The sequence below is a fragment of the Pongo abelii genome, chromosome 15 (genome assembly GCF_028885655.2).
Source record: "Pongo abelii isolate AG06213 chromosome 15, NHGRI_mPonAbe1-v2.0_pri, whole genome shotgun sequence".
NCBI lineage: Eukaryota > Metazoa > Chordata > Mammalia > Primates > Hominidae > Pongo > Pongo abelii.
Window position 1 is genome coordinate 109,307,929 of NC_072000.2, and position 27,189 is coordinate 109,335,117.

A 27,189-nucleotide genomic window follows, 5' to 3' on the forward strand; every position below is an offset into this window, starting at 1 on the left:
CCAGGAGTCCAAGCTGCAGTTGCCGCGTTTAGGAAATAAAGATGCAGGTCATCCGGTGAAACAAGGAATGATATTTTAGTGTAACAACGAGGCCTTCCTTCCCAGACTTCAGATCGCACTGTGGGCTCCACTCCTCCTGCGCACACATACCTGGCTGGGTCCTGTCCTCTGTGATCCAGCCCCTCTTCCAGCACCACCTGCACCCCACTGCTGGGCCTTGACTGGGGTGACTCCTCCACTACATTCTCCATTTCCCGGACTCCAAGGCAGAGAAGAATGAGACTGGCTGAATTCAAATCGTGGTTCAGTGACTTACTGCCTGATACATGGCTCTGGGTACCTTACCTAACCTCTCTCACCAAAAAGGTATGAAAATAAGAGCGTCTAGTTAATGGGACTGTTGTGAAGATGACCCGGTGGTCTAGAGTACCTTCAAACCTGCTCAGTCAAGGGCGGCCCAGGTTGCGCCCGTGGGAAAAGGCTCCACCTGCCTGGGAGGGACCCTAACCCCGCCAAACACACTCTCTACTCCTCTGGCGATTCCCTCTCCCACAACCAGGCGTCCCCCTCACATCTTCTCAATGCTTCTTTGCCCTGGAACACTTTCCCCCACTCCTCCCTACCCCCACACCCACGCCAGCCCCTGTCCGGAGTCTCCTCCTCTTTGAACACGTTCCTGCCTACCCTGGGCTCTGGAGGGCTTCCAACTCTCTCTATTATGGCGTTTGTTCCCCCATGCCACCATGTCCGCTGGGAGGTGCCCGTTTTCCGTGCCTCTCTGCGCTGGGTCCCCCATAGACGCTGGGCTGGCTGGGGTCTGTGGAGAGGGTGGAAGTCCCCGTTCTGGACTCCAGGATCAAGATCCTGCTTGAATGTTTGGAAGAGGGTCCCAGCTGAATTAAATTCAAAAAGAGGCTTTCAAGGAAGAAGGAGGTGTCATCTTTGCAAAATTAACGACCCCCAATCCACGCAGCCCCTACCCCATCCCAAGGCCGGCGCCCTGCGAGGTGGCGGGAGGCCAGGGTCCCGGGTTTACCCTGGGGTGACTGCCCAACGCGGGCTGGGATAGAAGCGGACCCTCGGAAGGGTTCCTTTTGCAGACTGGCGCAGTGAGGACCCCATGCCGCGAAAGGTTGGGAGGTGGGGGACCCAGGCCAAAGCGCCAAGTATCGCGAGAGACCCCCAGCCCCCGCGCAGTGCCCTAAACCCCCCTCACACCCCAGCGCCCCTGCTGGCTGCGCGCGGGGCCCGGCCGGGTGGGGCGGACAGGGAAGGGGGGGCGAGGGTGACCTCAGCGGTTCCGCCGCTCCGGGAAGTCGCTTGGCCCGCCCCCTCCGGCCCCCGCCCCGAGTTTCGCTCTCTCTGGGGCGGGGCGAGCTGCGGGCGGCGCTGGGCCAGCCAAGTTGGAGCGCGCCCCGCCCGGCGCCCTCGCCGTCCCCGCGCCCTCCCCGCCGGGGCGCGCTGCCCGCAGCTCCACGCGCCCCAGGGCCGCACTGGGGAGGGCGCGCGCGCGAGCGGCGACCGGAGAGGAGATCGGGGCGGTGGAGGTGAGCGCGGGGGGCGGGCTCCCGGCTCAGCCCGCCCCTCCCGCCGGCCCGCTCCCCGCGGCCGCGCTGCCATAAATGGGGCCGGCGGCGGCGGCATCTGGTGGGCCGGGCGGCAGCTGGAGGCGGTGCGGAGGCGTGGGGCGGGCGGCGGCGCAGCCACCCGGGCGTCGGGGACGCCGCGAGCGGGCGGCCGCCCGGCGGTGAAGTTCAGGAGCGCCCGGGCGGGGACGCGCGCAGGTTTGCGCGGCTCCGGCCCCTGCGCCTGAGTCCCGGGACCCGCCCCCGCGGCGGAGCCGCTACTGTTTACTTTCGATCGAGTTTTTCCTGCTCGGGGCAGGTGCCCGCGGCGGCTCTGGACGGGAGGTTGCGCGCGTCACTCCCGCGCCGCTCTTTCCGCGCTGCCTGCAGCCGGGAAGGGCGCTTCGTGGGCGTCTCCAGGCGCGCTGACGGGCGTCCCGTTTGTGCCCAGGTGATGACGGCGGCGGCATGGAGTTCCCTGAGCACGGCGGACGGCTGCTGGGCCGCCTGAGGCAGCAGCGCGAGCTGGGCTTCCTATGCGACTGCACCGTGCTGGTGGGCGACGCGCGCTTCCCGGCCCACCGTGCCGTGCTGGCCGCGTGCAGCGTCTACTTCCATCTCTTCTACAGGGACCGGCCCGCGGGCAGTCGCGACACGGTGCGTCTCAACGGCGACATCGTCACGGCGCCCGCCTTCGGCCGCCTGCTGGACTTCATGTACGAGGGCCGCCTGGACCTGCGCAGCCTGCCTGTGGAGGACGTCCTGGCGGCCGCCAGCTACCTGCACATGTATGACATCGTCAAGGTCTGCAAGGGCAGGCTCCAGGAGAAGGATCGAAGTCTGGACCCGGGGAACCCTGCCCCTGGGGCAGAACCTGCTCAGCCACCGTGCCACTGGCCTGTCTGGACCGCGGACCTCTGCCCAGCTGCCCGAAAGGCCAAGCTCCCCCCGTTTGGGGTCAAGGCTGCCCTCCCTCCTCGAGCATCTGGGCCTCCTCCCTGCCAGGTCCCAGAAGAGTCAGACCAGGCCCTGGACCTGTCGCTGAAGTCTGGCCCAAGGCAGGAGCGGGTCCACCCACCGTGCGTCCTCCAGACACCCCTCTGCAGCCAATTGCAGCCAGGGGCCCAGCCACTGGTGAAGGACGAGCGGGACTCACTGTCCGAACAGGAGGAGAGCAGCAGCTCTAGGAGCCCCCACAGTCCCCCGAAGCCACCTCCTGTTCCTGCAGCCAAGGGCCTGGTGGTGGGCTTGCAGCCGCTGCCTGTCAGCGGAGAGGGCAGGCGGGAGCTGGAGCTGGATGCAGGGCGACTGGCGAGTGAGGACGAGCTGGGGCCTGGTGGGCCGCTCTGCATCTGCCCGTTGTGCAGCAAGCTGTTTCCTAGCTCCCACGTGCTGCAGCTGCACCTCAGTGCCCACTTCCGTGAGCGAGACAGCACCCGGGCCCGGCTCTCCCCTGACGGCGTGGCACCCACCTGCCCGCTCTGTGGGAAGACCTTCTCGTGCACATACACACTGAAGAGGCACGAGCGGACACACTCGGGTGAGAAGCCCTATACCTGTGTGCAGTGTGGCAAAAGTTTTCAGTACTCCCACAACCTGAGCCGGCACACCGTAGTGCACACTCGAGAGAAGCCGCATGCCTGCCGGTGGTGTGAGCGCCGTTTCACGCAGTCTGGGGACCTCTACCGCCACATCCGCAAGTTTCACTGTGGCCTCGTCAAGTCCCTTCTGGTGTGATGCATCCTTGTGGGTCCTGAGGGTGGGGTGGAAGGGAAGGGATGGGCCCTCCCAGGTGGGACACAGCATGGGGTGTGAAGCCTGGCCAAGTGGAGGTCCCTGCTCAGGCCGGATGGCTCTACCCGCCTGGCAGAGAGAATGCTGCTGCTTCCTGGAACTTGGCCTCAGACTCGGTAACTTGGGCAGCCTTCCTCTCGTCTTGCCTCTCCTTTCCCCTCACTCCCCAACTCATCCCGGCCCCCAGGCTGTGCCCTGCCTAGGCTGTGACATTATCTTCCTCTCCCGTCCCCTCCAGCCAAGTTCTGAGGGGTGTCCAACCAGCACCTGGCTCTGCCCCCTTTTCTGCGTGTGAGATGGCACATCCATTTCTTGGCCCCGGACTTGCCTGACCACCTCTCTGGCAGGCTTGGGGAGGTCTTCATGAGCCTGGCCCCATGCTAGGCGAATTATTCACATGTCAGAAAAGTTGTTGGTGTGCGTCCCAATGGGGCGCTGGGAGGGAACAGGACACTCCTGGGGAGCGGCAGCAGGAACCCCTGCCAGGAAGGCCTGGGGCACAGTGAGTGCCAGCAGGGGCCATCTGGGCACAGCTGGTGTCTCTGGGTGGGGGGGTGCAGCCCAGCAGGGATCCTAAGGCAGCAGGAGTAGAGCCAGCTAGAAGCTGAGTAGCTGTGGCGTCATTGTCACTCAGGTGGGACGTGGGTCCATGACAGCGTGCAGTTATGACCACACTGTAACTTTGAGCAGAGAAAGTGGGAATTTGGACTGGATTTTCTTTAGACTGAGGAAGAGCTTCCCGAGGCGGCCAGATGTCCGCTGGTGGCCACCCAGCCACATGCTTGTGTGCCTGAGTGCAGGTGTAGGAAGCCTCTGGGCATCCCCCAGGGTGGGGCCTGGGCCACTGAGCTCTGTGCTGCTGCTGGGCCACCGTGGGCCTTACCTTGAAGGTCACTCTGCCTGCTAAGGGGTCTCCCTGGAGCTGTGGGCATTTCCAAGCACTGACTGAGCAGAGGCAAAGGCTGCCCTGTCCGCCAGGGGCAGGGTTTGCGGGCCTTCCTTTCCCCACGGCAAGGCATGGGTGAAAGTGGCCATGGCGAGTTGCAGCACCCTAGGGGCCTCCATCTGCAGCCTTGGGAGACTGACACTCCTCGAACGTGCATAGAATGTGGAGACCACGACCCCCGCACATGTTGTTGGTTCAGGTCGCCCTGCTTTGCCTGCCTAATCGAGCACATCTTGCTGCCAGAACCTCACTGGCCTCTGGGGGTCAGCAGGTGCAGAGCCACCTGGATGCCTGGAGACCACCTGGGATGTTTCCTCTGTGACTGGGAATGGCCTTGACAACAGAGTCCAGCCAAGTCTACATTATTTTCTCTTCTCCTGACAACACTGGATGTCATATTTATTAGTCAGCCTGGTCTGGAGTGAAAGACCATCCCTAGCGCATCTCCCACGTGCCCTGGGCTCCTGGTGTGCTGGGTGCCAGCCTGGGAGCCCAGCGCTTCTGGGTGATGCCCCAGGGCTCAGAGGCCCTGGATGGCTTTGGTCTCAAGACAGCTGGGGGAGGGGCCCTGCTTCTGATTGTCCTGGGCCCCAGCCCCCACCTCTGCAAGGGCTCAGTGTGATGTGCTACATAATCGTGTGCGTGTGTGTGTGTGCGCGCGCGCGCATCTGGCACATGGCAAGGTGTGTGTGTGTGTGCGTGTGTGTGTGTGCATCTGGCACATGGCAAGGCCCAAGCCAACCCGGCACCCTGTAGATGGGCAGCTACACTGCCGCCCAAGCACGGAGATGTGGCCGCGGCACTGGTTCCCCCAGTGGGTCCCATGGGGGAAGAACTTCCCTTTGCTGGGGTGGGCAGCCTGCCCTGAGCTATCAACACTGGATTTGTTGTCTTCTGCACAGCTACTGTGAAGATAACGTAAGGAGAAGTGGTCAGTTTTAATTTTATAACTGACACAGTTGGGACGAAATATATACGTGTACATATATTTAAGACACTAATTGTGTGGGAGAGTTTAGTAGAGGCCTGTGCAGACACAAGGCAAACAGAGTTAGCAGTGTGGGGGTCTCCTGGGCCAGCTCGGCACCTGTGGGTGCTCTGACCCTGGGGGTGGGGACAGCTCCGTGCTAACCCCAGCAGACAGTTGTTGGTGCACAGTGTCTAGGAGGCGTGGGAATGGGTGCTGTCTTCCTCTTTTCACATCATGGTGACAGTAATAAAGCCCACCTCCGGTGGAAACGGCAGTGACTATTCCTGAGGACGGGTGGGAACAGGTGTCCCAGATGCCACCACGTGCTCATGCTCGTGGATGGGGGAGGCTGGGACAGGGCTGAGGTGGCACCTCCTCTTTCCCCAGGTTTGTCCCCAACTGCCAGCGTTTGGGGGAGGGGAGTCCAGGGAGGCAGATCTGTCAGGGAGGCGCAGGACACAGGCCAGCTTGGGCAGAGGAGGCCACAGTGGTTTCTTGCCCTGGGGAAGGAGGCTGGACCCTGGAGGAAACCTGTGAACCTGGCGATGCCATGGCCCTCCCCACTACCCTACGCCCTTGGCCTCTTGCGGGTGGGAGAAGGCACAGAAATTTCTAGAGCCCTGTGCCAGGCTGGGCTGGGCTCTGGGCTGATGAGGCTGGGGTGGGCAGTTCCACGCCTCCTCCTCTGCCCTGCTCCCTCCAGAGGCCTTGCAGGGGGTCGTTAGCCCTGAGCCCTCCATGCGGGGAGCACAGCCTTCCTTCCCAGACCAGATGGGGCAGGGCCTCCACATGTGCTGTGTCAACACAGTGCCCTCTTGGCTTGAGAAGAGCCAGGGTAAGCCCCAGGCCCAGGACAGGGTGGGGATGGTGCTGGCCAGAGAGTCCTCAAAGTCAGGCTGAGCTGGTGTGCAAGGGCCTGCCCCTCTTGGGCCAGCTCCTGCCGCCTTCCCCGTCCTGACCCCAAATGCAGGTCCTTCCTTCTGGGAGGTGGTGCTGGCTCCTCCCCTATCCCCTCCCACACCCACCGTGCCTCCTGCTGAGTTTGGACCAGTGCCCGGTCCTGCAGGGAGGCCCTCTCATGTTCCCAGTTGGGCCCATGACTCAGCCCAGGCCTTCTCAACCCAGAGGAGGAGGCTGTTGCTATGCTAACCATGCAGGAAAGGAGGATGGTCTGCTGTCCCCTAGGGGGCATGGGGCTTCCTGGGGACCCTGCAACCTGCCCAGCTCTGCCACACTGTGCTCACACTCAGCTGACTGCTAGAGCTGTCGCGGAAGCTTTCAGTCCCACTCCTGGCCAGGGTGGGCCTCCTGGCACCCTCCTTGGAGGCCATCCAGCCGGCTTCCTTGGCTGGATGGTAAACTGAGGCACATGGAAGGGACCAGTACTGGTCTACGGTCCCAGAGCCAGTTGGTGGCAAATCCAGGATTTCCTTCCACAAACTCCAGGAAACCTCAAGCTGTTTACCCACAGTGCTGGGCACAGGGCACCAATGCTGTCAGAGGCATGGTGGCAGGTTGGGGCAGCAAGGACGAGGCCAGAGGGAAGGAGAGGGTCAGACTTTGCAGAGGAGGTATCCCAGGAGGCTCCCCAGGAAGGGTGACCTCTCAGGAGTCTGCGAGTGGACAACACGGACACAGGCACCAGGCAGGGGCTGGCCCCCCACAGAGGCCCGATCATGTCAGCCCCGGTGCGTGGACGCCACCCTGGGGAGGCTGCCTTGCAAGTGGGAAGCAGGTGAGTTGGCAGCCTTGGCCCCTCCCTTCTGCCACCTCCTCAGCTCCTGCCCACTGCCACACACACCTGGTCTTACCTTTCCCAGTGTTCCTAAATGGTGCTGATCCTTCCCGGTGTGGGAGGCTCCACTCCACAGACACCCCTGGGGAGTCTGGTAACAAACAAACCCAGTGCAGACATGGCTCCAATCCTGGCTGTCCCAGCTCTCAGGGGTGAACTCCAAGCCCCCAGAGGCTCTGCCCTGGTCTTCTATGACTTCTTTCATCCCCACCTCAGTCCCATCTTCAATGAACACATCCCACGCTGTCATCATGGTCATCATCACCATCACTGCCCCCTCCATGGAACCACAACTGTCACCTCCACCATTACCTTTACCTCCACCGTCAGTATTATTTCCACCACCGTCACCTCCACTATCACATCACCTCCACCAGCATCACCACCATCACCACTTTCACCACCATCACCTCCACTATCACATCACCTCCACCAGCATCACCACCTCCACCACCATCACCTCCACTTTTACCTCCACCATCACCTCCACCTCCACTACCTCTTCCATCACCATCACCTCTACCTCCACTACCACCATCACCACCTCCTCCACCTCCACCATTGCCTCCACCTCCATTATCACCTCCACCTCCAGCACCATCACCTCCACCTCTACCACCATTACCTCCACCATCACCTCCACCTCTACCATCACTTCCAACCACCATCACCTCCACCTTCACTACCACCATCGCTACCTCCTCCACCTCCACCGTTGCCTCTACCTCCAGCACCATTACCTCCGCCTCCACCACCACCACCATCACCTCCACCTCTACCATCACCTTCACATCCACTATCACCTCCACCTCCAGCACCATTACCTACATCTCTGCCATCACTTCCACCTCCACCACCTCCTCCACCTGCATCATTGCCTCCACCTCCAGCACCATTACCTCCACCATCGCCTCCACCTCCACATCCACCATCACCTCCACTTCTACCATCACCCTCACACCCACCATTACCTCCACCTCCATCACCATCACCACCTCCACCATTGCCTCCACCTCCAGCACCATTACCTCCACCTCTACCACCATTACCTCCACCATCACCTCCACCTCCACATCCACCATCACCTCCACCTCTACCATCACCCTCACATCCACCATCACCTCCACCTCCATCACCTCTACCATCACCATCACCACTTCCTCTGCCTCCACCATCACCTCCACCTCCATCACCATTTCCTCCACCATCACCTCCACCTCCACACCCACCATCACTTCCACCTCTGCCATCACCCTCACATCCCCCATCACCTCCACCACCTCCATCACTAACTCCCCCACCTCCACCTCCATCACCATTACGTCCACCATCATCATCTCCACCTCTGCCATCACCCCCAATTCTACCATCACCTACACCTATACCATCACCTTCACATCCACCATCACCTCCACCTCCTCCTCCATCACTATCACCTCCACCTCCATTACCACCATTACTATCTCCTGCACCTCCACCATTGCCTCCACTTCCACCATCGCCTCCACCTCCAGCACCATTTCCTCCACATCCACCATCACCTCCACCTCTACCACCACCCTCACATCCATCATCACTTCCATCACCATCACTACCTCCTCTACCTCCACCACTGCCTCCACCTCTGGCACCATTTCCTCCACATCCATCATCACCTTCACCTCTACCATCACCCTCACATCCACCATCACCATCACTGCCTCCCCCACCTCCACCATCGCCTCGAACTCCAGTACTATTACCTCCACCTCTACCACCATTGCTTCCACCATCACCTCCACCTCTGCCATCACCTCCAATTCTGCCATCACCTTCACATCCAACATTACCTCCACCTCCTCCACCACCATCACCTCCACCACCTTCTCTATCACTATCACCTCCACCTTCACTACCACCATCACTATCTCCTCCACCTCCACCATCGCCTCCACTTCCACTATTGCCTTCACCCCCAGCACCATTGCCTTCACTTCCACCACCATTACCTCCACCTCTACCATCACCTCCACCTCCTCCACCACCATCACCTCCACATCCACCACCTCTTCCACCACTATCACCTCCACCTGTTACCTCCACCACCACCATCACCTTCGCCACCATCACCTCCACCTCCATCGCCTCCACCTCCACCATCACCTCCACCTCCATCATCGCCTCCACCTCCAGCACCATTACTTCCACTTCTACCACCATTACCTCCATCTCCTCCACCACCATCACCTCCACATCCACCACCTCTTCCACCACCATCACCTCCACTTCCATTACCTCCACCATCACCTTCGTCACCATCACCTCCACCTCCACCATCATCACCTCCACCTCCACCATCACCTCCACCTCCACCACCTCCTCCACCGTCACCTCAACTACCATCACCTGCACCTCCACCATTACCCCCACAATCACTTCCACCTCCACCGCCATCACCTCCATCTCCACCATCATCGCCTCCACCATTGCTTCCACTTCCACCATCGCCTCCACCTCCAGCACCATTACCTCCACCTCCACCACCATTACCTCTGCCCTCACCTCCACCTCTGCCATCACCTCCAATTCTACCATCACCTCCACCTCCTCCTCCACCATCACCTCTACCTCCACTACCACCATCACTATCTCCTCCACCTCCACCATCGTCTCCACTTCCACCATTGCTTCCACCTCCAGCACCATTGCCCCCACTTCCACCACCATTACCTCCACCATCACCTCCACATCTACCATCACCTCCACCTCCTCCACTACCATCACCTCCACATCTACCACCTCTTCCATCACCATCACCTTCACCTCCGTTACCTCCACCACAACCATCATCTCCACCTCCACCATCGCCTCCACCTCCACCATCATCTCTACCTCTACCACCTCCACCATCACTTCCACTTCCACCATCACTTCCACCCCCACCATAGCCTCCACCTCTACCACCATCACCTCCACCATCATCTCCACCTCCACCATTATCACCTCCACCTCCACCGTTGCCTCCACTTCCACCATCACCTCTACCTCCACCACCTCCACCATCACTTCTACCCCCACCATAGCCTCCACCTCTATCACCATCACCTCCACCATCATCTCCACCTCCACTTCCACCATCACCTCCACCTCCAGCACCATTGCTTCCACTTCCATCACCATTACCTCCACCATCATCACCTTCATCTCTACTTCCATCTTCACCATCACCATCACCTCCACCTTCACCACCACCACCACCTTTATGGAAGATCCCTAAAGAAATTGAGCCAATTCTAGGTCAGCTTCCAGGCTGAGGAAGTAGGGCTTGATTATGTTCAAGCTGAGAAGTGGTTGGAGAAAGGGGTAATATCTGCCCTCCTCACTCAGTGGAGCTTCAGTATCTGCACTTCCCTTTTCTGTAGCCCTCAAGTTCCAGGATTTTTATTTTTATTTTTTGAGACACGGTCTTGTGTCGCCCAGGCTGGTCTTGAACTCCTGGACTCAAGTGACCCTCCCCACTCAGCCTCCTGAGTAGCTAGGATTCTAGGCATGAGCCATGGAGCCTGGCTAGTTCCAGGGTATTTTCTGTTTCCCTGCACCTCCTCCCTCTCGCCACTACCCTTCCATATACACAAGAAGAAAAGTCTGCATCTCTGTGAAAGTAGGTCTGTACCTCTCTGCACGCATACCCACTGGCACCTCTGAACACACAGCACAGAAGGAAGGCCGCCCCTGCAAGTCCCAGGAATTCCATGGCACACAGGGCCACCAGTGCCTGTCCCGTCAGCCACCTGTCCTGTGCTCGTAACCATGTCACTCCCTTTCTTCAGCCTCAGCATTCTCGCCTGTGAAATGGGAATGGCAGACAACCGTTGACGGGTGAATAGGATAACATCCACACTAAGTGTTGGCAGCGTTGCTGCTGACAAATGTAACACCTGCCTGCCTCCCTCTGAGACCATTGCCAGGTCAGAAGGGAACCAGGGTGAGGAGCCTTTGACAACAAGGCCGTACAGAGCACCCCCAGGCTCCCCAGGATAACAAGGCCATACAGAGCACCCCCAGACTCCCTGGGACGAGGCCGTACAGAGCACCCCCAGGCTCCCCAGGATAACAAGGCCATACAGAGCACCCCCAGACTCCCCAGGACAACAAGGCCGTACAGAGCACCCCCAGGCTCCCCGGGGCGCCAGGTGTGCTTGGGCATTGTTGGTTTGTGGACCTTTGCAATCCGGCCCTGGCCTGGCTCTGTTCCCCTAATCCGGGCAGCCTCTTGCTCCCCTCCCACTCCTGCTTTCCCTCCACACCCCTTCACCTCCAGCTGTTGCAGAGGATGGTGGGGTACACCACAGCGGTGAGGAGTCCAGGGACAGCAGCCTGGAGGGCTGGGCCGCTCCCAACACGGGCTGGCAGCAGCAGAAAATGCTGCCTCTGGAGCCTGTGCCAGAGCCTGTGGCTGAGGTGGAGAGGGTGGCTGTTCAGAAAGGTCCCAGGCCATGGAGGACTGTCCCCTGCCAGGCAGGAATGATTGAGCACCAAGGCTGCTGCTGGCCCAGCTATAGCCCTGGTATCGGAGGCGGCAGTGGATCTGGGGGAGAGCCAGGGACTCACCTCCCCCTGTGGAACCCTCCTGGTTTTGTTTTCACTAATTTTAGCAGAAGTCTGAGTCTGAAGTCAAGACATCCCTTTCTTTCTTTTTTTTTGAGACGGAGTCTCATTCTGTTGCCCAGGCTGGAGTGCCGTGGCGCCATCTCGGCTCACTGCAAGCTCTGCCTCCCAGGTTCACGCCATTCTCCTGCCTCAGCCTCCCGAGTAGCTGGGACTACAGGTGCCTGCCACCACGCCCGGCTAATTTTTTGTATTTTTAGTAGAGACGGGGTTTCACTGTGTTAATCAGGATGGTCTCGATCTCCTGGCCTCGTGATCTGCCCTCCTCGGCCTCCCAAAGTGCTGGGATTACAGGCGTGAGCCACCGCGCCAGGCCCAAGGCATCCCTTTCTTTGCTTTCTGAAGCAGACGCTGGGGTATGTTTTTTGTTTCTTTATTGGCTGTAGTAGTTGGCTCTGGCTGTCATAATAAGGTACCACAGACAGAGGCAGGGTGGCTTGAACAACAGACACTTACTGTCTCACAGGTCTCAAGGTATCTGCACGGTTGCTTCTTCCTGAGCCCTATCTCCTCAGCTTGCAAAGGGCGGTCTTCTCCCTGCAGCCTCACGTGGTCTTCCGTCTGTGTGTGTCCTATCTCCTCTTCTTTTTTTTTTTTTGAGACGGAGTTTCGCTCTTGTTGTCCAGGCTGGAGTGCAATGCCGCGATCTTGGCTCATCGCAACCTCCATCTCCCGGGTTCGAGTGATTCTCCTGCCTCAGCCTCCCAAGGAGCTGGGATTACAGGCATGCATCACCATGCCCAGCTAATTTTGTATTTTCAGTAGAGATGGGGTTTCACCACGTTGGTCAGGCTGGTCTCGAACTTCCGGCCTCAGGTGATCCACCCGCCTTGGCCTCCCAAAGTCCCGGGATTATAGGCGTGAGCCATGGTGCCTGGCCCTAATCTCCTCTTCTTATAAGGACACAAGTCCTATTGGATTAAGGCCCACCCCAATGACCTCATTTTACCTTCATCACCTCTTTAAAGGCTCCATCTCCAAATACAGGCACATTCTGCGGGACTGGGGGTTAGGACCGCAATGTACGAATTTGGTTGGGGACAAAATTCAGTCCATAACCCTTGATGTTTCAGAAGAACATGGAGGCCCAAGGATGCTGGCCTGGAGCCAGAGGCCCAGATCCCATCCTGGCTCTGCCAGTTCTGGGCCAGCCACTGCAGTTTTCTCATCAGTAACATTTGTTCATGTTTCCATTTTTGTCCCACAATATTCCAGGTACACCCACGGACACTTGGGTACAGTCAGGGGGTACAGCCTCACCCACCAAGAAAACCCAGGCAACTCCATTGCCCAGGCCCTCCCAGTAGCGCCCTTCCCTGGCTGCTCACCCCACCCCTGCATCCCCAGAGCAGACCGGGGTGTGGGACAGTCCAGGTCCCCTTTGTGCTTGTTCTCCGGGACACTCAGCTGCCCCCGCTGCTGTCCCATGCACTGCTCCCCTGCAGAATCCGCCTGCACCACCAACAGGTCAGGAAGGAAGGTGGGTGCATCCCTGACCCCTTCCCGCTTACCCAGGCCCGGCTCTCCAGAGGCTCACACCCTCCTCCTCTCTGAGGGGCTCTCGACCCACCCCTGTCTCCCCCATATTTGCTCAAGGCTGCAGCTTTGGGCACCCCATCTCCTTCATCTCCCATCCCACCCCAGCCCCCCACTCCTGGGTTTGTGGTCTTTCCCAGGTCTCCAGTGGCCGCGGCTCCATTGGAATCTGAGCTTCAGGTACCCTCACTCATGACACAAGCTGCTATTTTCCTGTTTACCTAACCAAGCAGGTAATTTCTCTATACAGTAATTCCTTCGTTTCGTGGTTTTCCATTTCTTGGCCTTGCCACCTTCACGAGTCTGTCTCCTGCCCTCTCCTGCCTGCCTCTCGACTCAGCGCCTTGGCCATCGTTACATTGACCCCGAGCCCCTGCCTCGAGCCCTCGCCTCCTGTTCTATCAAACTACTTCCCAAGACCCAACCTGGATGAACCCACACATTCCCTTCACTGCACAGGTCAGGGAAAAGGAAGGGCAAGCATCTCCACACCATCTATAATAAATATAACTTTAACAAGTAAACTCGCCCCACAGGGAGCAATGGTGGAGCAGCCTGGGTGGACTGACCTCCCATGGATAACAAAGATGATTCTGAACAAAAATAGACATGTTAAAAAAAACTCCTGGAAGGCACTGGAGAGCGGGTGAAGACAGGTGGAAGCTGGAGAGGAGGCTGCCCTCGAAAACAAAATGCGGCGGGTGAGGTCTCTGTGTTTGTGGCAGCAGATTTGATAGACTTTGCACAAAGTAAGTTACACAAATGGCTAATAAACACATGAGAAAGTGCTCAACATCATTAGTCACAGGGAAATGCCACTCAAAATCCACCAAGAGGCTGGGCGTCGTGGCTCACACCTATAATCCCAGCACTTTGGGAGGCCGAGGTGGACAGACCACCTGTGGTCAGAAGTTTGAGACCAGCCTGACCAACACCGTCTCTACTAAAAATACAAAAATTAGCTGGGCGTGGTGGCGTGCACCTGTAATCCCAGCTACTTGGGAGGCTGAGGCAGAAGAATCGCTTGAACCTGGGAGGTGGAGGTTGCAGTGAGCTGGGATCAGGCCACAGCACTCCAGCCTGAATGACAGAGCGAGACAGTGTCTCGAAAACAACAAAAACACAAAACAAAACACGCCAAGGCCAGTCGTGGTGGCTCATGCCTAGAATCCCAACACTTTGGGAGGCCCAGGTGGGAGGATTGCTTGAGCCCAGGAGTTCAAGACCAGCCTGGCCAACATAGTGAGACCCTGTCTCTACAAAAAGTAAAAAATTAGCTGGGTGTGGTGGTGCATACCGGTGGTCCCAGCTACTCGGGAGGCTGAAGTGGGAAGACTGCTTGAGCCTGGGGGATCAAGGCTGCAGTGAGCCATGATTGTACCACTGCACTCCAGCCTGGGAAACAGAGAGAGACCTTGTCACAAAACAAAAGACAAACAAAAAAGTCCCACAACAAGATACCACTACATACCAGCTCTGAAGACTGACAACACCAAGCACTGTTAACATGTTAACACGCACCTGCCACTTGACCTGAAGATTCTACCCCCAGGTGTCATCCAGAAAACAAGTGAAAGGTGTGACCACAAAGGCTGTGTCCTCTAACGCTCATAGGAGCTTCCTCCAATCCCTGTGCCCACCCACAGGAGAACGGATAGACCAACTGCAGAGTATTCATACAACAGGATCTGACGAGTGGATGAAAGAGAGGAGCTGGCGGTGCACCCGATGTTGATGAAGCTCCCTGAGCTGAGGGAGAGAAGCCTGCTGCAAGATTGCCCACTGGTGAGTCCTCACAGAGGCAGAACTCATCCACGGCAGAAAGAGGGGACCAGCAGCTGCCTTAGGGTAAGATCATGAGCAGGGACTGGGAGGGAGGGACACAAAGGAACTTCTAGGGTGATGGACACGCTTAGATTTTTCTTGGGCGGGGGGGCTACATAGGTGCAGCCATTTTCAGAATTTACAGTTAAGATTCGTGCATTTTGGCTAGGCGTGGCCATGCCTGTAATCCCAGCACTTTGGGAGGCCGAGGTGAGCAGATCACCTGAGGTCAGCAGTTTGAGATCAGTCTGGCCAAAATGGCGAAACCCCGTCTCTACTAAAAATACAAAAATTAGCTGGGCATGTGCCTATAATCCCAGCTACTCAGGAGGTTGAGGCAGGAGAATCGCTTGAACCTGGGAGGTGGAGGTTGCAGTGAGCCGAGATCGCGCCATTGCACTCCAGCCTGGGTGACAGAGTGACACTCCATCTCAAAAAAAAAGAAAAAAAAGAGGCCGGGCACGGTGGCTCACACCTGTAACTCCAGCACTTTGAGACGCCGAGGTGGGCGGATCACGAGGTCAGGATACAAGACCAGCCTGACCAAGATGGTGAAACTCCATCTCTACTAAAAATACAAAAATTAGTAGGCTGGGCACGGTGGTTCACGCCTGTAATCCCAGCACTTTGAGAGGCTGAGGTAGGCGGATCACGAGGTCAAGAGATCGAGACCATCCTGGCTAACATGGTGAAATCCTGTCTCTACTAAAAATACAAAAAAATTAGCCAGGTGTGGTGGCGGGCGCCTGTAGTCCCAGCTACTTAAGAGGCTGAGGCAGGAGAATGGCATGAACCCGGGAGGCGGAGCTTGCAGTGAGCTGAGATCACGCCACCACTGTACTCCAGCCTGGGCGACAGAGCGAGACTCCGTCTCAAAAAAAAAACAAAGAAAAAACAAACAACAAAAACTTTCCTTAATAAAATGTTTATAAGAAAAAATATAGATACCATTTGGTATCAGACTGGCAAAGATAAACACTTTGTGCCTTAGTTCATGGTGCTGTTACAAAATACCAGACTGGGTGGCTTAAACAACAGAAATTTCTCCCCCAGTTCGGAAGGATGGCATGTCCAAGATAGGGGTGCCAGCAGCTTTGGTGTCTGGTGGGTACAGCCCTCTTGTTGTGCCCTCACATTGCAAAGAGAGCAAGCTCCAGTCTCCTTTTCCCGTAAGAACATCAGTCCCTCCACCCTCATGACCTCACCTGAACCCAACGACCTCCCAAAGGTCCCGTCTCCAAATATCATCGCATTAGATAGTAAGATTTCCTGTGAATTTTGGGGGGACGCGAACATGCAGTCCATAACTTTGAAACATACATTCCTGGGGGAGCTATGGGACAACAGCACCCTCTACTACATTACTGGTAAGGTATAAATGGGCACACACCTAATTCAGATGGCAATTTGATCACTGCTGTCCACATTATAATTACATAAGTGTTTTGACCCAGCAGTTCTGGAAATTCTATCCCATAAACTTGCACATAAGCAATACGACCTCGGTATAAGGGTATTTGTTGGAGTATTGTTCAGTACAGCAAAGCACTGGAAAAGGCTCAACGTCCATGGGCAGGGGGCCAGCTAATAAATCATGGTCCATCCATTGAGCCAAATACTATAGTCACAAAAACCAAGGCACTCTTTTGCAGCCTTTGGGAGGTCATTAGGTTTAGATGGGGTCCTGAGTATAAAAGAGTATGAAGAATAGGGAGTAGGATTGTACCCTCTCCTCCCGTGGTGTAAAGAGAAGGGAAATTGGATGCACATGAACACAATATGTATTTTCACATGTATGAAATATTTCTGGACAGATCAAAAGAGGTTTGGTTGCCTGTGGGGAGGGAACTCGGTGGCTGGAAAACGACAGAGGGTAACTTTTAAACTTTTGAACCATGTTACCAATCACTAATTATCAATTCAATGGATTAGATTAAAATAAAATTCAAAACTTCTTCCTTTATCCCTTACCTCCTTCCACTTTTCTGCCCTTTCCAGCAAGAGTTCTCACATGACTGGCCACTTCAGTGTACTTTCTCTTTTCTTTTTTCCTAAGTATTGTTTTAATCTTTATCCTTTGTCATTAAAAAAACAGACATTGAGACTCCCTGTGGTCTGTGTTCTCTGCCTACCCTGTACCTCCATCCCCACTCCATTTCCTTGCCTTCAAGGAACCACTATTAGTTTCTTGTGTATTCTCCAATGTTTATTTTCGCAACTATAAGCAAATATTTTCCCCCATTACCACCCAAAAAGCAGCATACCATGTATGTTGTTCTGCACCTTGCTTTTTTCACTTAAAAGTAGATTGTAGGCCAGGCGCGATGGCTCACACCTGTAATCCCAGCACTTTGAGAGGCCAAGGCAGGCAGATCATCTGAGGTCAGGAGTTCGAGACCAGACTGGCCAACATGGCAAAATCCTGTCTCTACTAAAAAATACAAAAATTAGCCAGGCATGGTGGCAGGCGCCTGTAGTCCCAACTACTCGGGAGGCTGAGGCAGGATAATCGCTTGAAGCTGGGAGGTGGAGGTTGCAAGTGAGCCGAGATCACGCCATTGGACTCCAGCCTGGGCGACAGAGTAAGACCCCGTCAAAAAAAAAAAAAAAAAAAAAAGTGAGATTGTAGAGATCTTTCCATATCACATAGGAACTTTTTTTTTTTTTTTTTTTTTTTTTTGAGATGGAGTCACTCTGTAGCCCAGGCTGGAGTGCAGTGGCACCGCATCGGCTCACTGCAACCTCCGTTTCCTGGGTTCAAGCAATTCTCTTGCCTCAGCCTCCCGAGTAGCTGGGATTACAGGCGCCCAACACCACGCCGGCTAATTTTTGTATTTTTAGTAGAGACGGGGTTTCACCATGTTGGTCAGGCTGGTCTACGAACTCCTGAGCTCAGGTGATCCACCCGCCTCGGCCTCCCAAAGTGCTGGGATTACAGGTGTGAGCCACCGCGCCCTGCCAAGCAACGTCACTTATTACCCCTGCTGACTTGGGAGCAAACCTCACATATAAATTCCCCCACGTGTGGAGGTGTTTCCCTTCCCTTGCTGTGTCTGCATTCGTCAGCAGCCACGCTAAGCGGCTGGACCAAATGGAGCATCATAACGCGTTATTTTATTTTATGATTTTATCTTATGTTTTCTGAGACAGAGTCTCGCTCCTCCCGTCCACCTGCCGGTGCTCCTCGGGCTTCGGGCCACGGCTGTCTCCTCGGGGAGCGGCGGCGCTGTAGGAAGCCTGGTCCTCTCCCTCTGCGGTCACAGCCATCTCTCGCGTATACCCCCGGACTGACGCCTCCCGCCGGGAGCCCTCTTCGAATCCCGCCTGCGCAACTCCCACGCCACAGCCCTGGGCCGTCCCTGCTCCCGCGCAGCCCGGGCCGCCTGCCTCCTACCTCGCCTCCCCAAGGCCCCAGCGCGCCGGGGCTTCCCTGTCCCGGGCGCCTGCTCGTGGCGGCGGGCGGGCTCCTTGTCCCGCTCTTCAGGGCCGGCGCCGGCTCCTGGGCCTCCCCTCCTTCCCATCACGGCCTGCTCCTCCCACCCGCCTTCTCCGAGCTGATGCCAAGGCCGGACGGACGCGACAAACGCCTGCTGCCGAACGTGACCTGCCCGCGGAGTAGACAGACGCGCCTCCTCATCACCAGACTGAGGAGACCCGGCGGGCGGGAGCGCATGCGCGCGCCTGCGCACCCCCTCCCGGCGCTCGCCAGTCACGTGGGGCCGCGAGTGGCGCCGCTCCCGGAAGCGCCCCCCCAGGAAACCCGAGCAGTGGCGGAGCGGGGTTCCGCCTGGGCCGGGCTCTATCGCCGGCGCTGCGCGGGAGTCATCCCATGCCGACTTCCGTGTTGTCGCTCTCCCCTCCCAAAGGCGCCGCCGCGAGGATTGGCGCTGCCAGCGATTTCCTCGCCTTTGTGTCGCGGGGCTGTCCGCTGCGCGTTACTTGGTGCGATAGGCGCACTCGGCGGTGATCCCGAGCCCCACGCGAAACTCCCTGCGTCCCCCTGGCGCCGTCACTGACGCTGAGGCGTGAACACGGAGTCGGCCCAGAGGGGCTGTTCTCCCGGACGCCGAGGCCACGCCGCGCGGCCGCAGGGCCGGGCAGAGGGGAACTGCAGGGAGGCGCGGGCCGCATCCCTCCCGGAGGTCAGCGAGCTTCTTGGGGCCTCACGCCCCCTTTTGAGCCCCGCTGCTGCCCTGTGGCGCTGCTTCTCCATCCCTGCGGGTGACCATCGACGGCGTTCCCCTTGCTCACTTCTTGGTTACGGGCCAGGGGATACTCCTGCCCGACCCTCGGCATTGCCCAAGGGAGTTTGCACTTGCCACTGTGCTCTGCCAAGCCTCTGTGGAGAGGAGCCGTCCACCTGCCTGACCGGGCCCAGCTTTGGGGAAGACCTTCTTGGTTTTGTCTGCTGGCTGGACTGACCCTGGCCCTCAGCCCAGGTGAGGCGACCAGCGGCATGATGCCCAGGTGGAACATGGATTTCTCTCCAGGGTGGCAGAAGAATGGTTTAGAGGCAGCAATGGGATGAGGGAGAATCCCGACCCCGTCTCAAAAGGTCAAGATACGCCAGGTCTGGGGGAAAAATATCCCTACTCTAGAGGGCTGAGAGAGCTTGGTTTGGTGCAAATCTGAGAATCCCTCAACACTTTAATTTCTTTAGTCCTGGTAACAGTTAACAACTTCCTACAGGCTGACACCTCAGGAATAAGCTCCTTCACCTGCGTTCCCGCTCTGTTTCCTCTATTCTTTCCTCCAATCCTTAATTTTTTTTTTTAGATGGAGTCTCGCTCTGTTGCCCAGGCTGGAGTGCAGTGGCATGATCCCGGCTCACTGCAACCTCCACCTCCCGGGTTCAAGCAATTCTGCATCAGCCTCTCGAGTAGCTGGGATTACAGGCGCCTGCCACCACACCCGGCTAATTTTTGTAATTTTAGTAGAGACAGGGTTTCACCATGTTGGCCAGGCTGGTCTTGAACTACTAACCTCAAGTGATCCACCCACCTCAGCCTCCCAAAGTGCTGGGATCAGAGAGGCTTTTTTTTTCCTTTTGAGATGGAGTTTCACTCTGTTGCCCAGGCTGGAGTGCAGTGGCGTGATCTCGGCTCACTGCAATCTCCACCTCCTAGGTTCCACTGATTCTCATGTCTCAGCTTCCCAAGTACAAGTAGTACTTCCCAAGTAACTACAAGTGCCACTTGTATTTTTAGTAGAGATGGAATTTCGCCATGTGGGCCAAACTGGTCTGGAACTCCTGGCCTCAAGTGTTCCGCCCACCTCGGCCTCCCAAAGGGGATTACAGGCATGAGTTACCACACCGGCCTCCTCTAATCCTTTCTAAAAAGCAAGTTTAACCATGTCACTCATTTGCTTAAAATCTAGGCCAGGTGTGGTGGCTCACATGTATAATCCCAGCACTTTGGGAGGCTGAGGCAGGAGGATCGCTTGAGCTCAGGAGTTGGAGACCAGCCAGGGTGGGCAACATTGTGAGCCCCCATCTCTAAAAAATAAATAAATAAAAACTTTGTTAACTATAGGATGGATGGATATGTAGATGGATAATGTATCAGAAGCACTTTTGGCTTCACAGCAGAAACTCTAAGTGTGGTGATTTGAACCAATAGGGATTTATTTTTCTCCTATAACAGGAATCCTTGAGGTAGATGTGACTGGCATTACTTCAGCAACCCAGTGCTGTAAGGGCCAGCAATTGCAGGGCCAGGCTTTGCAATTCTGTGACTTTCCCTCGTGGTCACAAAAGGATTGCCACAGCTCCAGACATCACACCATGTTCCGGCTGTAAGAATGGGGAAATGATAGTTACAGAGATGTTTATCTCTTTATTATGAAAGCAAAATTCTCAGAGGCTCACCGGTAGGCTTCTACGTACAGCTCACTGGCCAGAAGCAAGTCATGTGTCCAGTGCTGCTGTGAAGCTTAGAGAAGTTGACACTAAGTGTTCCCAGTGTTTGTAGTGAATGGGAGTCGGGGAGGCGAGCATGGAGTTAACTGTGGTGGTGGACATCTGTCATTGGGACCGCCCAACGTCTTTTGAACATCTCTGCATTTCAATAGTTCTCTCAAGGGAATCCTTCATTCCCACTTAGAACTCAGGATTTCATTTGTCTGCCCCCCTTTGCCACTAGGGGAGATGAGGCAGAGGCTGCCATGCCGGGGTACCCATGGGCTAGCGGGTGGGGCAACCATTTTGCTAAATTTGGTCCCGGCAAACCAGGCAACATATTTCTGGAGTTCACACTGGTTGTGTCAGCTTCCTGCCACGGCAGTTCTGGGGCTGGTGGGGGCAGCCTACCCCTTACTTAGACCAGTTCTGGTAGGGGTCTTGGCATTGTGCCCAGAAAGTTAGCCTGATCTGTGAGCCATCCTACAACTCTTTAGAAATCCATTTCTACTTAAACTAGCCAGAGTGGATTTGATTATTTGCACTTGTTATGAATCGAATTGTGCCCCCAGAAAAGATATGGTGAAGTCCTAACCCCCAGTAACTCTGAGTATGACCTTATTTAGGAATGTAATTGATTACAGATGATAGTCAAGTTAAGATGAGGTTGTATGGGTGGGCCCTAATCCAATATGGCTGCTGGTCTTATAAGAAGAAGGAAATTTGGACACAGATATATGAGGAAGGCCGTGTGCACTAGAGTTCTCCAGATACACAGAAGCAATACATTTATGAGAAGAGATTTACTGTAGGAATTGGCTCACGTGACTATGGAGGCTGAGCAGGGCCATGATCTGTCAGTCTGTTGCCTGCATGCTGGAGAAGCAAGACAGCCATGGTGTCATTAGTCTGAGTCCAAGGCCCGAGGGCAGGAGAAGATGGCCATCCCAGCTCAAACAGAAGCAAATTCTTCTTCCACCTTTTTGTCCTTTTCAGGCCCTCAGATTGGATGGTGCTCACCCACACTGGTGAGGGTGGGTCTTCTTTACTCAGTTTACTATACTAATTCAAGTGCCAACTTCTTCCAGAAACGCCCTCACAGACACACCCATAAATCACATTTACCAGCTATCTGGGCATCCCCTTGCCCAGTCAAGCTGACATAGAATTAACCATCAACCATGTGACAACTGAGGCAGAGCTCGAAGTGCTGCAGCTTCAAGCCAAGGAAAGCAGGACTGGGGGCCCACACCAGAAGCTAGGAGAGCAGCGAGGGAGGGTCCTCCCCTCAGCCTTCAGAGGAAGCGCAGCCCTGTGGCACCTTGCCGTCTGACCTCCAGAGCTGTGTGAATACATTTCTGCCATTTGTAGCATGCAATTTGTGGTCCTTTGTTACGGCAGTGGAACCCCAGTGCAGCCCCCGACCACAGTGTCTGGGCAAGTGGGAGGGAGGGGGCAGACAAGCAACCAGATCCCACAGTTGGGTTTTGCTTAGTGATTCCAAAGAGAGACCCAACCAAGGTCCCAGGCTTCTACCCCTGGGCTTTCAAGGAAGTGACAGAAGCTACACAGCTTGGCCGGGCGTGGTAGCTCACGCCTATAATCCCAGCACTTTGGGAGGCTGAGGCAGGTGTTTGAGACCAGCCTGGCCAACGTGGTGAAACCCCATCTCAGCCAAAAATACAAAAATCAGCCGGGTGTGGTGGCACATGCCTGTGATCCCAGCTCCTCAGGAGTCTGAGGCAGGAGAATCACTTGAACCGGAGGCAGAGGTTACAGTGAGCCAAGATTGCACCTCTGTATTCCAGCCCAGGTGACTGAGCAAGACTCCTATAAGCTACACAGCTCTGGCAGCCTCATGTCATACCCTCCCCTGTCCTACCTACAGGAGGGGAGGGAATTCAGAGCCCACATCCTGACAGGCAAAATGCAGTGATTCCCAGCCCTGTCACCCCTGAAGCAGCAAGGGTGTGCATTTGAAGTGCTTGCAGGTGAGGACTCTGGCATCTCACCCCCCAGCTGGGAGCCGGCCAAGCTACATTCCCTGCAGACAGTCCTGCTGTCTCCCTGGGAGCGGAGCGATCCTTGGGCCTGGGCTTATTGTCCCCGAAGGTGGGCTGTCCAGTTGAATGTGGAGACGATGCCCACCACCGTGGGTATTTCCGAATGTGGGAGCCCATGAGAGCAGCAGGCACCAAACTAGTAAGGAGGCAGGCAGGGTGGCAGGCCTGGGGCGAGAATGCCCTGGGTGGGGCCTGTAGAAACTGGAGCTGTCTCCATCGAACTCGTTTAGAGGTGCAGGCAGGGGTCAGGGAGTAGATGAGGAATCGAGGTGCCCAGAGACCAGCCATGTGGGGCCGTGAGGCTGGTGAGGTTTGAGAGTCAGGGACCCTTACCTTCACGTCCTTTCTCAGGGCCCTGGGAGGGACCCCAGAAATGTACTTGCAGAGTCATGTGACAAATAATTTACATACCTTAAATAAATAAATATCTCTCTACATCTCTCTTGATATCATCTGTCTGTCTATCTACAGTCTGCCAGGGCTGCCAAAACAAAATACTACAGCCTGGGCAGCTTAAACAATGGATTTTTTTTTTTTTTTTTTTTTTTTTGAGGCAAGGTCTTACTCTGTTGCCCAGGCTGGAATGCAGTGGTGCGATCTCGGCTCACTGCAACCTCTGCCTCCTGGGTTCAAGTGATTCTCCCACCTCACCCTCCCCAGTAGCTGGGACTACAGGTGCCCACCACCATGCTCGGCTAGTTTTTGTATTTTTGGTAGAGACGGTTTCACTATGTTGGCCAGGCTAGTCTTGAACTCCTGACCTCAAGTGATCCACCTGTCTCGGCCTCCCAAAGTGCTGGGATTACAGGCGTGAGCCACCATGGCCGGCCGACAATGGAACTTTATTTCTCACAGTTCTGGCAGCCAGAAGTCTGAAAAGGGGTGTCAGCAGGCTTAGATTCTCCAGAGGCCCCCTCCTTGGCTTGTAGACGCTGCCTTCTCCCTGTGTCTTCACGTGGTCTTCCCTGTGTGTGTCCTGATCTCTTACGAGGGCACCAGTCAGATGGGATTAGGGACCTCACACTCTAGTGACCTTATTTAAAGACCCCATCTCGAAATGCAGTCACATTTTGAGGGATAGGGGTTAGGACTTCAACCCATGACTTGGGGCAGGGACACAATTTAGCCAAAAGTAAACAAAGAAATAAAACATTTCTATATTAAAATATACATTGTGTGTGTGTGTGTGTGTGTGTATCCTTGTAGCTTAAAGAGAAGCTTAAAGAATGTGCCTGTTGGGCCCTGCAAACCTTCGTGTGCCTCTGCCTGGATCCCAGCAGAGTGAGGAGCCAGTGGGCGCTGCGGGGCACGTTTGGCTGCAGAGGCAGCGCCTGAGCAGGGAGGGTGGCAAGCAAGGCCCCAGCTGCCTCCTGCCTTTCAGTCTCCTGCCAGCAGCTCCCACGGGCGGCTTCCTGCAGGAACTGGCGGGAAGGGGGTGATGTCCCAGGCAGAGCACAGCGCAGATGGAGGTTCACCGTACAGCCCACGTTTGCACTCTACATCCTGTCCTCGGTGATTGTCCTTCACTAAGAGAAAGAATTTCTCACCCCAAACAGGGAAGAAACCACAGCGGCACTTCCCACGGAAATGGGAACTGTGTTGTGAGCCACTAGTAATCCCTCCTTAGACGCAGCAGGGAAGAAGAGAATCAAAGGAAATGGTAAATGAACCTGCAATACGCTGCGTCGGGGAATAGAAGCTCCCGCTGCGGCTGGCCCACTCCTCATCCCTGCACCACGGAGGCTCTCCCAGAGGCATGTCAAAACCCCGGCCTGACGACCAAGCTCTGTCCACTGCCCACCACAAACAGCCACCACTTGAGCCTAGATGTATGCACACAGCGGCGGCATCCACCCGGGAGGGAGACCCCAGGAAGAGGCCTGCCGTCTGGGAAGCAGGCTCAGGCCTGTGTGGGCAGCAACCTAGAGGGAAGGGGCTAGGTGCTGAGGGGCCATGTCCCTTGAGCTGGAGGAGGACAGAGCAAGGAACTCTACAGCATGGACCTCAGGACAGAGCTCCTGGGTCAGGGCATTGCCGGCCTGCAACGCAGGAGCAGGTCAGGGGCCCGCACTGGTGAGCACAGCTCCTGCGTTCGTGTGCTAGGGCTACTGTAAGGAGGTGCCACCAATGGGGTGTGAACAGCAGCAGCGTGTGGTCCCACAGTTCTGGAGGCTCCAGTTGTCCACAGGGCTGGTTGGTTCCGAGGCAGTGGTGGGGAATCTGGCCTCTCCTCAACTCTCTGGGGGTTTGCTGGCCGTCTTTGCTGTTCCTTGGCTGGTGGAGGCAGCGCCCCAATCTCTGCCCGAATCTTCACATGGTGTTCTCCCTGCGAGCTGTGTCCAAATTCCCATCTTTATAAGGACACAGTCACACAGGATTAGGGGCCCACACTCCCAGGATGACTCATGCTAACTTAATGAATCACATCTGCGAAGACCCTATTTCCAAACAAGGTCGCATTCCGAGGTCCTGGGGGTTAGGCCTTCGACATGAATTTGAGGGCACACAATTCAACCCTTAACAGCTTCTGTCTCCCCACGCATCCGATGTGCTCCTCCCTCTGCCACGCTTAGGCTGGGGTCTCTACCAGGCACCTCGACCCGAGTCCCCATTCAGGCCGGCTCTGAGCCTCACAGCTCTGTCTGTGGGAGTTGCCCTACTGTTTTCCACGGACCTTTATTAGGTGACTTGGGAATATCAAGCAGTGCCCCAGAATCCCTGGGTTTTGACACAGTGCTTCCTCCTCACCTGAGGCAGCATTTCCACCTTCCTGCAGGGATCTCTCCAAAGAGATTCCTCCGCAGAGATCTCTGGCCAGCGGAGCTCCCTTCTCCAGCGGTCAGCTCGGCAGCAAGCAGCCCCACATGGCCAGAGGGCATCTCTGCTCCTGTGTTTGGGAAGCAGACCCACATTCCCCAGAGTACCGGGAGCCAGGACTGCCACTCCTGTGACCCCACCTTACCAGAGTGGGAAAGAAAAATCCCTCAGTAGCTGATTAGCTGTCAAGGCCACTCTGTGTAAGGACTGCAGAGGCGTGGCAAGGCCGTGACTGGCGTCCGTCCACAGAAGGCCTCTCACAGGCATGGCTACCTCCAGTTTGGCATTCTGGCGGTGGGGAAACGGCCTCCTAGGTCAGTCCCAGGTTAGAAGCCTGTTCTGCCCCCCACAGGCCCGCATCTCAGTGTTAAAGGGTGCAGTCTCCCCGCTGCAACCATTCCACCAGTCTGTTAGGCCTCCCGCTTCTAGGTGAAGGGCGTGGAGTGAGACCAGTGGAACTGATGGACACAAGCTTATCGCCACACTGGTTTTCCTCTGAAACAAGGCCCTGGATTACAAGTGTCATTTGTGGAATCCCAAGGCAGTGAAGGAGGCCAAGGATGGCATACTGGCGGGAGAAGCCTCCGAGGACCCATCCCTGCAAGGATCCATCCCTGCAAGTACTGGCTCTTGACAAAAGGCACACCGTGTGCTCTGCCTGCTTCCTGGAGGCTGGCTGCCCTCCCCACAGGGGGTGGTGCCAGATCAGGGCTCAGACACCATCCTCGCTGTTGGAAAGATGGGCGCCCAGCTGTCCATGCTGCTGGAAGGGTCTGGTGGGGGTGAATAGGCTACAGAGCCTGTGTGGCCACCATGCCTGTGGCCTCAGCCACTTTGTGCAAAGGACTGCAAAGGCGTGGCAAGGCCATGACGTGTCTGTCCACCGAAGGCCTCCCTGGTTTTGAGCCCCTCCTCTGCAGGGAATGCTTCCAGCATTTTCATGGATTACAAATGTCTTCAGCCCCTGCCCTTTCAAGCAGTTCCTGAGCTCCTCTCCCCAGTCCACAGAGCCATCTCCTGCCTGTGAGTTAGGCCTAATCAATGTAAATCTCTCCTCCAGGCCCTCCCTTCCCTCCAGGGTGAGTTGGGCAACCAGAGGTGCTGCTGGACATTTGAAAATACAAAAGGCCAGGCGTGGTGGCTCATGCCTGTAATCCCAGCACTTTGTGAGGCCGAGGCGGGTGGATCTCAAGGTCAGGAGTTCGAGACTAGCCTGGCCAAGATGGTAAAACCCTGTCTCTACTAAAAATACAAAAATTAGCCAGGCGTGGTGACAGGCACCTGTAATCCCAGCTATTCAGGAGGCTGAGGCAGGAGAATCGCTTGAACCTGG

General features: G+C 56.3%; 1 protein-coding gene across 1 annotated transcript; it reads left to right on the forward strand.

Annotated features, from left to right (window-relative positions):
- The first annotated feature begins 1,433 nt into the window (after positions 1-1,433).
- ZBTB42 (zinc finger and BTB domain containing 42) lies at positions 1,434-5,549 on the forward strand. The gene is made up of 2 exons (XM_024231573.3): positions 1,434-1,547; positions 2,017-5,549. The coding sequence occupies exon 2, from the start codon at positions 2,034-2,036 to the stop codon at positions 3,300-3,302; it is 1,269 nt and encodes a 422-aa protein (XP_024087341.1). The 5' UTR covers positions 1,434-1,547; positions 2,017-2,033; the 3' UTR covers positions 3,303-5,549.
- The last annotated feature ends 21,640 nt before the right edge of the window (positions 5,550-27,189 follow it).